The sequence below is a fragment of the Grammomys surdaster genome, unplaced genomic scaffold, assembly GCF_004785775.1.
Source record: "Grammomys surdaster isolate TR1022 unplaced genomic scaffold, NIH_TR_1.0 225, whole genome shotgun sequence".
Lineage (NCBI taxonomy): Eukaryota > Metazoa > Chordata > Mammalia > Rodentia > Muridae > Grammomys > Grammomys surdaster.
The window spans coordinates 5,142,277-5,156,004 of NW_021604670.1; the positions used below are offsets into that span (position 1 = coordinate 5,142,277).

General features: G+C 38.6%; 1 protein-coding gene across 1 annotated transcript; it reads right to left on the reverse strand.

Moving 5' to 3' along the window:
• Nucleotides 1-2,501: 2,501 nt before the first annotated feature.
• Nucleotides 2,502-4,178, reverse strand: LOC114625995 (Kruppel-like factor 18). The gene has a single exon (XM_028773371.1). The coding sequence runs from the start codon at nucleotides 4,176-4,178 to the stop codon at nucleotides 2,502-2,504; it is 1,677 nt and encodes a 558-aa protein (XP_028629204.1).
• Between the last annotated feature and the right edge of the window lie 9,550 nt (nucleotides 4,179-13,728).

Below are 13,728 nucleotides of genomic sequence, written 5' to 3' on the forward strand. Positions count from 1 at the left end.
TATGTTTAATGGAGGCACAGTATGGTGTGGGGGAAGGGGGTGTCTTGCAGGCCCATGTAGAGAGAGAGGAGGGAGGGGAGTAGGGAGAGAGAGGGTAAGGAGCAGGAGTAAGAGAAGAGAAGGTGAGTGAGGAGAGAGCAAGCAACTCCTTTTATAGTTAGTCAGGCACACCTGTCTGTTTGCATGTAATTGTGGGACAGAATCTAAATGAAATGCCAACACTGACACATAGTTCTAATTCCACCACAGCACTCAGCAGGCAGACTTAGAGCTCTGTGAGTTCAAGGCCAGCCTAGTCTATATAGTAAGCTCCAGGACAGTCAGGGAGACATAGTGAGACTCTATCTCAAAAAAACAAAATCAAAAAACAAAACATACAACAGAAACAATGACAACAAATTCAGACTAGTGATTAGTCCAACTTGTAACTTCCACACATCTTATTATTAGATGCAGTAGAGGCTCAATTTTCTATTGACAGAGTATTTCTAAAGCACAGGAAAAAAGGAAGCTTCCTGAATTCTCTGAGTATATAACCCACACAGGGAAAATCAGAGTGATGCTTCTGCATTTATAGTGTTAGTGTTTATTCTATTCATTGAAATCATTGGGTAAGGGTTTTGAGTATTCATAGTTGTATTTAGATAAACGTAAGTGTCATACAAAGATTATCTATTCTGTTATGACTTTTTCAGTGGCATCCTTCTGCTAGTCCATTGGTTATGAGAAAAAGAATTTTATTGGAGGTTTTCTCCTCTCTGTGCCAGTTAAGGTTTTTGTTATTGTTGAGATCATTTGTCTGTTCTGAATTTGAGAAAATGTAAGATAATATTTCTACTCTAATATAAACAAGGATTTCTCCCATAAATGTAAATATTTCTCACAATCTAACGTCTACATGTCCTTACTGTTTTACAAACTAAAATTAAATACCATAATTAACTGTCATGGATTTCACATAAACATATATGTTTATATTTTTAATTATTTTTCATACAATTTTTGCTTGAGATATTATGAAAAGTTATCTTATACATATGAATGAGCATATACAAATAATTTTACATGTTACAATTTCAAATATAAAAATTCATTTATCTATTTAAAATTTTATATTTATATTAAGTTGGTAGTTTGAAGTTTTCTGATTATTTTTACCTGATTTTAACTATGATATTTTCTTCTTCTGACACTGAGGATATATACATCTGTTATGTCATTGTTTTTAACTAGCTGCTGTTCTATTTATAGTACACTGCAACAAAAATTGGCAATTCTTAAAATAATCTTTAACATTTGCAATCATGGTAACACCTTGGCAATGATGTTATTGTATAAAGCAATAAAAATAACTAGATTAGCCGGCTATAAATACTTGCAAACTCTCCATGGGCTTCACACAATTTCAGAAATCTCCAGAGCCCCATTTGGGATCCCAATCTTTCTTCAAATTCATTCTTTGTTTTTAATTGCAGATTACAGAAATTAAAATGAGTTTCTTCCTTCTATATAACTAGTTTTCTTCTTCTTTGAGATTACTGATGATTGATTCTTTCCAGTCATTAAAAATAAAGGTTTTCTTTTAGTCACTAGTCAACAATGAAAAAATAAGTGACAGAATAGAACAATAGATGAAGAATAACAAGCCACTGAATAGGACAGTAGATGAAGAAACAAAAAGCTACAGTCATACTAGGCTCCCACTTCCTACTTTGTATTGTTCTTCCTTATTCTTACTCTTGAAAAAATCACAGGAACTGTATATTTACATATTTTTCTCCATTTTATGACTAAAATCAAAGTTTGCTCTGCTCTCTATCGTGTAAGTAATCCAGTTTTGGGTTTCCTTTTTATAACAAAGTCAAAAGTCACTGGAGCCAAATAATGATGCTGATAATCAACTAGAAATTCGTAAGGGATTTTAGAAATCTCAGTTTATACTCCTTAAGATGGAGGAAGGATAGATATTTTAAGAAATATAGCAATTATAAATCCAGAAAAAAAGTATGTGTCTCTATAAACACATTCTCAACCAAATATAATGGTATAAATCATGTCAATCATAGTCCTAATTTATCCAATGTTCTTATGGCCTTAACTGGCATACATAACTAAAAATATTAACAAAATTTGAGGGTAAAGATAACATGGGAGAAATATTGATCCAATTCAGTATACAATGATACTTTCAGCAGTGTCTTAATTTTTATATTCCTATACTATCTTAGTCCAAACTACAATAAGCCAAAATTTGTTATAGAAATACAGTTATGCTGTCATTAAAAAGGCTAAGTTAAGAAGATTTCCCCATGCAAAATAAGAGGTCTCAGGATCAATGGTACAGTTTCTTATTCTAAATGTTTGTTCATTTGTTTGTTTTGTCATCTAAACACAGCATTAAACTCTATTTGTTGTTGACAGAGTTATAGGTAGGAAACAATAGAACTTTTTAAAGGGAAGATATTGTTTGTGGACAGTTAGGTTGCAGTGGTATGTGATGCTTAAGTATGGCTCTTCAGATGCTGGTTGAGATAATTCAATCTGGAATAGCTTTTGTTGCACTCTGGACATGTATGGGGCCTCACCCCACTGTGCTTTATTTTGTGTCTCTTGAGATCTTCTAAGCGGAAGAATGACCATGGGCATCCAGTCTCATCACATGCATAATCCCTCTCACCAGTGTGTTTCTTCATGTGATTTTTGAGGTGATGAGACTTTGTGTAAGACTTGTTACAATCCTGGTAGGTACAGTTGTATCGTTTCAAAGGATAAGGGGTCTTCTTGAACGCATGGCTCTGGGTCTTGAGGTCTAAATTCATCTCTGGATGTTGTTCCTGGATCAAACCAGAAGGTGAAGAGCTTTCCTGAGGTTGTCTTTTTATCACAGGGGAACTTGAAGGATATGAGGATTCACTCACATATGGGGCTTGGTTGCTAAGTAATGTCACCTGAGAATCAAGGCTTTCATCAATATTGGGTGTTCCATTCTGACTTGGGTAGACATTCTGATCAAGAGAGGCCCTCATCTGACTAAAGTAGAACATCTCTTCAGAACTGAAACTTTTCTCTGAATGAAAATCCAGGCTGTCTTCTGCATTGAATGTTGTCTGAGTCCCATGAAGAATTGTGTCAAAACCAAAGATTGGCATCTGAAAGTCATAGAGAGGCTGGCCATCGATTAGACTTGTCACCTGGTGATTCTCAATCAAATTCTGGTCACATCTGTAGCCTGATGTCTGATACCCAGAGAGGGAGTACTCACCACTGAAGAGACTCTCCTGACCTTTGCAGACTTTCTGACCACCGAAGGATGTCATCTGATAGTGGTGCTTTATCTGGTCACAGTTATCTCTCTTCTGTGGCTCATAGAAAACTTGGTATCCATTGGGGGTTATCATCTGATCTCCATAGGATCTGTTATCAGCTACTAGGTTCCTCTGTGAATCTCCCAAAGGATTCTGTTCAGAAAGGGAGGTTAGAATTTCATTGGGATGAAGGGCCTGGCTATAACTGGGTGCTGTCATCTGATTTCCATAGAGAGTCAGATGCCCTCCATTCCTGGTTGTCAGCTGACTGTAGTAGGATGTCTGGTCATCATTGAAAGTCATCTGAAGGTCACCACTGAGGGTCTGGTCATTTGCAGAAGCAAGGAAGTGATCCATTTTTGGGTCATGGCCTACATGGCTTCCAGAGAGAGCAATTTGATGATTATGAGAGGTAGTACTCTGACTCTCACACATGCCTGTATTATGGATCAAGACAGTCTTGTCAGGGCTCAGTGTCCTCAAACAGTAGCCATCATTGTAGAAAGTATCCTCGGTGTCAAGTACTGCTGTCATCTGGGGATGAAAGAGGCAAGTCATGGGATTGCTGTTGAGCTGCATAAGCTGAGGGCCTGCAGGGATATTTTTCTGCTCAGCAAACGCAACTTGCTGGTTCAAGGAAGAGGTCTCACTTGGCTCTCCAAAATGGAATTCAATAGCTTTTCCTGGGTGTGCTGTTGAGTTCTGAGTACAGGCTGTCTCCTCTGTGCTACAGGATGCAGATGTCATCACTGTTTGTTTCCAGGTAGGCATCTCTGAGCTCTGACCTGAAACAACCTGGCTGGACTCCACAGGGGAAGGCTGAGTATTACAGAGTCTTGGCTGGGAAGCACCTGTGTTTTCTCCCATGTCCATATAGGCTTCACAGAAGGCCTGGGAACTCTTCAAGTTCCTCAACTGTTGAGAGAAATAACATCTGGCTGAACTAGATATTCAGTTGAGAGAGCTCAAAGTACTTGAGAATACATTCAAGAGACAGACAGAAGTTAGGTGGTAGACAGGAGTAGGAAGAGAATGTGTGCTAGAATCCAGGGCTTCACACCTTCATTGGCTCTGACAAAGGTGGAATGGGCAAGGAAAACTTAGCTACATAGCTCTGGGGTCTCATTTTATAAAGCTAATCCTGATGTGGTAAGAGCTTCTGAGTCTATGATTTGGTAGGACATACATTTCAGTGGGTAGAGCCCCATACCTAGAAGACTTGCTTAAACATCTAATCCTTGGCTATTATAATTCAGAAGGTGCTCCTGTTTACCTACCTTCTTAGGTCCTTTGGGTGTTAGTTTGCCTATAATATACTTAGTAGGCAATATACACTTATAAGATTTCATTCATCATCTTGGAAGAGATTGTGTAATAGGATTTGTTGATTGGATGTTGGTGGGTTTGGACAAGAGCAGTAGAGAACAGGTGGCCTAGTATTGGATGGAGAGAGTGAATAAAGAGACAATTGTATGATGTTCAAACCTCTTGCAATGGAGACTTAGAGATTACATGAGTATAGATACAGAATCTGGTGTGGCCATTTTTTGTAGCCAGGCCAGTCTCCCTGGGAAAGGACTCTGTTCCATTCTTTTGTGTCCTTGTGCTATGGGGTTACATCCAATTTCTCAAATATAGACCAATGCTAATAGAGAGGTTCATTCTCAGCATACTGATAATAGGACCCCATTGTCTAGGACTATTTCCACACAGCTCATGATACCTGAAGAGATCCAGCTTGTGGTAAGGATGGACTAAGTGAGAAAAAAATCTAATTTTACATTTTAAAAATGGAAACAGTGGCCTTTCTGGTAGGGCAGACTCCTAGCTGGTCTACTCCCCTCAACATACCAAATCCTGACCCATCTACAGGAACCACTGTACTCAGAGAAGCAGAGGAACCACTTCACTCAGAGCAGAGGAGGAACCACTGTACTCAGAGCAGCTGAGAATCAGCTACACTCAGAGTAGTTGAGGAAGCTGGATTCTCAGGAGCTTTAATACACCCCGGATCATAGGATTTCAGTATTCCAGAGGCAACCTGAATACTAGGAGCTCTTCCACCCAGGATCTCAAGACCACAGAATCACAGAGAAAGCTAGACTTTGAGGAGTTCTGACACAAGCAGGATAACAAGAGAGATAAGCTCCAGTCAGAGACAGGGAGTGCAGGTAGCACTAGAGATAACCAGATGGCGAAAGGCAAGCTCAAGAACATAAGAAACAGAAACCAATGTTACCTGGCATCATCATAACCCAGTTCTCCCACCATGTCAAGTCCTGGAGAGGCCATCACAGCAGAAAAGCAAGATTCAGATTTACTATCACATGATGATGATAGAGGACTTTAAGAAGGACAGAAATAACTCCTTTAAAGAAGTACAGAAGAACACAGGTAAACAAGTAGATGTGCTTAAGGAGGAAACACAAAAATCCCCTAAATAATTGCACACACAACAAAACATGTGAAGAAATTAAACAAAACCATCCAGGATCTAAAAATGGAAGTAGAAACAATGAAGAAATATCGAAGGGAGAATTCCCTGGAGTTATAAAACTTAGGAAAGAAATCAGGAGTCATAGATGCAAACATCACCAACAGAATACAAGAGATAAAAAAGAGAATCTCATGTGAAGAAGATATCATGGAAAACATTGACACAACTATCAAAGCAAACGCAAAATGCAAAAAGCTCCTAATGCAAAACGTCCAGGAAATCCAGGACACAATGAGAAGACCAAACCTTAGGATAATAGGTATAGATGAAAGTGAAGATTCCCAACTTAAAGGGCCAGTAAATATCTTTAACAAAATTATACAAGAAAACTTCCCTAACCTACAGAATGAGATGCCCATGAACATACAAGAAGCCTACAGGATTCCAAATAGACTAGACCAGAAAAGAAATACCTCCTGTCACATAAAAATCAAAATATCAAATGTACAAAACAAAGAAAAAATATTAAAAGCAGTAAGGGAAAAAGGTCAAGTAACATATAAAGGCAGACCTATAAGAATTACACCAGACTTCTCACCAGAATCTATAACAGCCAGAAGATCCTGGAGTGATATCATACAGACCCTAAGAGAACACAAATTCCAGCCTAGACTACTATAACCAGCAAAACTCTCAATCACTATAGATGGAGAAAACAAGATATTCCATGACAAAACCAAGTTACAGAATATCTTTCCACAAATCTAGCCCTACAATGGATAATAGATGGAAAACTCCAATAAAAAGAGGGAAACTATAACCTAGAAAAAGCAAGAAAGTAATCTTCCAACAAACCCAAAAGTAGATAGCTACACAAACATAATTCCACCTCTAATAACAAAAATAACAGGAAGCAACAATCATTTTTCCTTAATTTGTCTTAACATCATTGGACCCCAATAAAAAGACATAGACTATCAGACTGGATATATAAACAGGACCCAGAATTTTGCTGCATACAGGAAACACACTTCAGTGACAAAGACAAACACTACCTCAGAGTAAAAGGATGGAAAACAATTTTCCAAGCGAACAATCCCAAGAAAGAAGCTGGAGCAGCCATTCTAATATCAAATAAAATTGACTTTCAACCAAAAGTTACCAAAAAAAGATAAGGAAGGACACTTCATACTCTTCAAAGGAAAAGTCTACCAATATGAACTCTCAATTCTGAACATATATGCTCCAAATGTAAGGGCACCCACATACATAAAAGAAACTTTACTAAAGCTCAAAGCATACATTAAACCTCACACAATAATAGTGGGGGACTTCAACACCCCATCCTCAGGAATGAACAGATCATGGAAACAGAAACTAAACAGAGACACAGTAAAACTAAGAGAAGTTATGAACCAAATGGATTAAACAGACATCTATAGTACATTCCATCTTAAAACAAAAGAATATACCTTTTTCTCAGTACCTCATGAAACCTTCTCCAAAATAGACCATGTGATTGGTCACAAAACAGGACTCAACAGATACAAGAAGGTTGAAATAATCCCATGCATCCTATCTGATTACCATGGACTAAAGATGGTCTTCAATAAAAAAAAAAATGGAAAGCCCACATACATGTGGAAACCGAATTAACACTCTACTCAATCATGACTTTGTCAAGGAAGAAATCAAGAAAGAAATAAAAGATTTTTTAGAATTTAATAAAAATGAAGGCTCCTCATACCAAAATTTATGGGACACAATGAAAGCAGTTCTAAGAGGAAAACTCATAGTTCTAAGTGCCTACAAAAAGAAACTGGAGAGAACATACACTAGCAACTTGACAACAAACCTGAAAGTTCTAAAACGAAAAGAAGTAAATATATCCAAGAGGAGTAGACAACAGGAAGTAATTAAACTCAGGGCTGAAATCAACTAAGTAGAAACAGAAAGAAGTATACAAAGTATCAACAAAACCAGGAGCTGGTTCTTTGAGAAAATCAACAAGATAGATAAACCTTTAACCAGACTAACCAGAGAACAGAAAGACAATATCCAATTTATTGAAATCAAAACTATAAGAAGAGGCATAACAACAGAAACTGAGGAAATTGAAAAAAAATCATCAGATCCTACTACAAAAGCTTATACTCAACAAAACTGGAAAATCTGGATGAAATGGACAATTTTCTAGACAGATATGAGATACCAAAGTTAAATCAGGAGCAGATAAACCATCTAAACAGTCCCATAACCCCTAAAGAAATAGTAGCAGTCATTAAAAGTCTCCCCACCAACAAACGTCCGGATCCAGATGGTTTTAGGGCAGAATTGCATCAGACCTTCAAGAAAGACTTAATACCAATTCTCTTAAAACTATTCCACAAAATAGAAACAGAAGAAACCCTACCCAATTCACTTTATGAAGCCACAATTACTGATACCTAAACCACACAAAGACACAAGAAAGAAAATTTCAGACCAATCTCCTTTATGAATATCGATGCAAAAAATACTCAATAAAATTCTCACAAACCGAATCGGAAAACAGATCAAAACAATCATTAATCGTGATCAAATAGGCTTTCTCCCAGGAATGCAGAGATGATTCAATATATAAAAATCCAGCTAGGCAGTGTTGGCACACACCTTTAATCCCAGCACTTGGGAGTTAGAGGCAGACAGATTTCTGAGTTCGAAGGCAGGCCTGATCTGCAGAGTGAATTCCAGGACAGCAAAGGCTACACAGAGAAACCTGTCTCAAGAAACAAACAAACAAACAAACAATAACAACAACAAAGAAGTCCATTAACATAATCTACTATATTAACAAATTCAAAGAAAAAATACCACATGATCATCTCACTAGATGCTGAGAAAGCAATTTGACAATATTCAACATCCCTTCATGGTAAAAGTCCTGCAAAGATCAGGAATAAAAGGGCGATAATTAAACATAGTAAAAGCATTATACAGAAAGCCTGTAGCCAACGTGAAGCTAGTGGAGAGAAACTTGAAGCAATCCCACTAAAATCAGGGACTAGACAAGGCTGCCCACTCTCACCCTACCTATTCAATATAAACCTGGAAGTCCTAGCAAAAGCAATTAGACAATAAAAGGAAATCAAAGGGATACAAATAGAAAAGGAAGAAGTCAAAATTTCACTATTTGCAGATGATATGATCACTTAAGTGACCCCAAAACTCCTAAACCTGATAAACAACTTCAGCAAAGTGGCTGGATATAAATCAATTCTAACAAATCAGTAGCCTTCTTCTACTCAAAGGATAAACAGGCTGAAAAATTAGGAAAACTTCACCCTTCACAATAGTCACAAATAATATAAAATACTTTGGTGTAAGCCTAGCCAAGTAAGTGAAAGGTCTGTATGACAAGAACTTGTATGACAAGTCTCTGTAGATAGAAATCAAAGAAGATCTCAGAAGATGGAAAGATTTTTCATGCTCATGTATTAACATGATTAATATAGTAAAAACGGCCATCTTGCTGAAAGTAATCTGTAGATTCAATCCAAATCCCCATCAAAATTCCAAATCAGTTCTTCAGAGAGATAGTAAGAGCAATGAGCAAATTCATTTGGAATAACAAAAAACTCAGGATAAAATAAAAGAACTTCTCAGGGAATCACCATCCCTGACCTCAAGCTATACTATAGAGCAATAGTGATAAAAACTGCATGGTATTAGTACAGAGACAGGGAGGAAGATCAATGGACTAGGATTGAAGACCCAGAAATAAACCCACACACTCATGGTCACTTGATCTTTGACAAAGTAGCTAAAACCATCCAGTGGAAAAAAGACAGCATTTTCAACAAATGCTGCTGGTTCAATTGGAGGTCAGCATGTAGAAGAATGCAAATTGATCCATTCTTATCTCCTTGTACAAAGCTCAAGTCTAAGTGGATAAAGGACTACCACATAAAACCAGATACACTGAAGCTAATAGAACAGAAGATGAAGAATCTCGAACACATGGGCACAGGGGAAATTTTCCTTAACAGAACACCAAAGGCTTATGTTCTAAGATCAAGAATTGACAAATGGGACGTCAAAATTGCAAAGTTTCTGTAAGGCAAAGGACACTCTCAGTAGGACAAAACAGCAACCAACAAATTGGGATAAAATCTTTAACAATTCTACATCTGATACATCTAATATCATATCCAATATATACAGAGAACTCAGGAAATTAGACTCCAGACAACCACATAACCTTTAAAAATGGGGTACAGAACTAAACAAAGAATTTTCAACTGAGGAAACTCGAATGGCCGAGAAGCACCTAAAGAAGTGTTCAGCATCTTTAGTCATCAGGGAAATTAAAATCAAAACAACCCTGAGATTCCACCTCACACCAGTCAGAATGGCTAAGATCAAAAGTCCAGGTGATAGCAGATGCTGGAGAGGATGTGGAGAAAGGGGAACACTCCTCCATTGTTGGTGAGATTGCAAGCTGGTACAACCACTCTGGAAACCAATCTGAGGGTTCCTCAGAAAATTGAACATAGCATTACCTGAGGACACAGGTATACCACGCCTGAGCATATACCCAGAAGATGCTCCAACATGTAACAAGGACATATGCTCCACTATGTTCTTAGCAGCCTTATTTATAATAGTCAGAAGCTGGAAAGCACCCCAATGTCCTTCAACATAAGAATGGATACAGAAAATATGGTACACTTACACAGTGGAGTATTACTCAGCTATTCAAAACATTGCATTCATGGAATACTTAGGCAAACGATGGAACTAGAAAATATCCTGAGTGAGGTAACCCAATCACAAAAAAACACACTTGGTGTGCACTCACTGATAACTGGATATTAGCCCAAAAGCTTGCAATACCCAAGATACAACTGACAGACCAGGTGAAACTCATAAAGAAGGCAGACCAAAGTGTGGGTGCTTCGGTCCTTCTTAGAAGGAGTAACAAAATACTCATGGGAGCAAATATGGAGACAAAGTGTGGGACAGAAATTGAAGAAGGGACCATCTGAAGACTGCTCCATCTGGGTATCCAACCCATGTGCAGTCACCAAAGGCAGATGCTGAGCTGGATTCCAGGAAATGCATGCTGACAGGAGTCTGATATAGCTCTCTCCTTAGAGGCCTGTCAGAGCCTGACATATACAGAGGCAGATGCTCACAGCTAATTATTGAACTGATCATGGGGTTCCCAAGGGAGAAGTTAAGAGAGAAGACTGAAGGAGCTGAAGGTGTTTGCAGCCCCATGGGGAGAGCAACAATACCAACCAACCAGAGCTCCCAGGGTTTAAACCACCAGCCTGGGAGCACATGGGGGGAGGCCATGTCTCCAGCTGTATATGTAGGGGAGGATGGCCTTGTTGAGCATAGGTGAGAGGGGAGGGTCCTTGGTCCCTTGAAGGCTGGATGTACCAGTGTGGGAGAATTCGAGGGTGTGGAGGTGGGAGTGAGTGGGTTGGTGGGAGTACTTTCTCATAGAAGCAGGAGGAGGAGGGGATAGGATAGGGGGTTTCGGGGGGATGTGGAAAGAGGATAACATCTGAAATGTAAATAAAATATCCAAAAAATTAATTTAAAAATTAATTTAAAAAATGGAAACAGTGATAGCAAATATTTAAGAAAGAAAGAAGGAATAAAAACAAGAAAAAATAATTAAAGAAAAAAGAGAAATCATATCATCATCATCATCATTTGGCACATGTAGAACTGAAAAAACTGTGAAGTTTTGATGTACTCTGGAAATTAATTCAGAAACCTGTAATAGAGGAGATTAAAACTTGGCAAGTGACAGTAATAGCTTCCACTTTTTCACCAATTAGAAAACTCTCCAAAAAATATTCTCTGGTGTTTTTGTGAGGGTATTATTGCATAGGCATCGATTATTAAAACAGTTATCACGTGTTCATCTCAACATTCAGCTTGTCTCCTATCCCTGGAACCTCCTTCTGGAAACATGAAGATTTCCTGGATGTTACAGGACAACTCATTTCTACAAAAGACTTTTACTACTTCAAGCTGGTATCAAATTCCCATTTTTTTTTCTTCACCTAAATCCTGATTTCAAAGATTGAAAACATTTGCCTGATAACTGCCCAAGGCCTCTATTTTTTAGCCTTTTTAAAAATTACATATTTTCTTTATTTAACATTTCAAATGTTACCTCCTTTCCTGGTTTCCCCACCAGGAATCCCAATATCCCCTCCCACCTCCCCCTGTTTCTTTGTAGGTGTTCCCCCACCCACCCAACCATCCACTCCTGCCTTCCTGCCCTGGCTTTCCCCTACATCGGGGCATCAAGCCTTCACAGAACCAAAGACCTCTACTCCAACTGACGCCCGACAAGGTCTCAATATCTTAGTATTATCATACAGCACAGCTGCAGGCTGCTTTCTAATTGATACCGTCCTATTTTCCTCAATTTTTAAATACTTTATATTTTGATGTTTAAAATTGTTAACAATAAAATGTATTAATGGAAAGACAGTAAATTCGTCCATAGATTGGTTGAATCACCTGGCAAAGAAATCAGGGATTCCTTGAAGTCATTTCCTTAAGTCTAAACAGCAGAAAATTGGTCTTTGTGTGGGTGTATCCCAAGTATAACCATAGCTGGTGGGATTTACCCTGATCTTTCTGAAAGATAAAGTTGAAGGTGCAGAACCAGAACAACTTTGAGGCCCAAGAATTCACTGGGGACCCAAGTTTTAAGACTAAGGGGTTTACACTCAGGAGCTGAGTCCCAGTGTTATCATCCAGGATGAGATTTCTAGATCTTATCAGCACCTGGGTTCTTTGCTACATGTTCCAGCCATTCATTTCTATTCTGAGAAAATAGTGGCATATATTTGAAATCCCTCCCTCAACCAGACTCCACTAGGGGATGGCTCTCTTGGATTTAAAAGTATGCCCTCTGAGCCCAGTGCAACAACTCTAACTGTCTATGTGTTGCCCACAGATGATGTCCCACAACACAAGGAACAGTAGTTTAAAGTGCTGTATGGACACCTGTTTTCCTAATGTATTCACCAAAACTCTTTCAAATGTTTTTTTTTTTTTCCTGTAATGCCAGGCACTGTGGTAATTGTTGATGACTTGGAGTTGTATAGCCCCTTTCCTCCTTCCCTGGGAGTGCTGAGCCTTGTAGAATTTTTTTTTTACTTAAAAAGATTTGGCCCCTTAGAGCCACCCCATCTTTTTTAAGTTCAGACTCCATTTTAGAGAACCTGGCTTATGTTTAAATTCAGGTGAACTAACAGGCTTGTACCTAGTATTAGTTTCCAGGATGGCCACCACCCCCCCCCTCCACCCCACCCCACACGCCACCCCCACCCAGCAAAGCCAAAGCCTAGCTCCAGTTTCTAGGCTATTCCTCAAAAAGACCAGTGTCTCCAGGTTATTCCACCAACAAACTTGCACCCTGAGGTTACAAACCAACCCTGTACAGAAAGACCACCAATCCAGAGGGGAGCAGAAATTAGGCTTATGATATGACTCCCAGCATCAGTCAATTATGTTAAAGGCCACAGTAGCTTTCCAATTATATGCTGTGCACTCACCCCCCAACCCCCACTTGCTGCTTACTATAAAGTCTTGCCCGATAGACAGGGCTCCTCTACTACCAGATTCATCCTGCATGATGATGGTGCTTTGGGGGGGGGGGGGCTGAGCTATCTTGAATAGAATAAAGACCCTGCTGTGATTGCATCAGATTGGCTACTGTTTGTTTGGAAGAAGGGGGACCACTAACATTTCCCTGGTGCTACAGTTCCTGAATTAATCTCCTATATGTCCACCCAAATATAGAGAAAAGATAAATCATGTGGCTTGGAATGCTGTGTCCAAATAATTAAAGAAAAGTCACAAACAAATTGTATAACAACTTCTTCATGAACATTTCACTCCATTCCTATAGCACAAGTTAAATTTGTAATTATTAAATAAATATATAGAATCAAAATTTAAAGATGACAC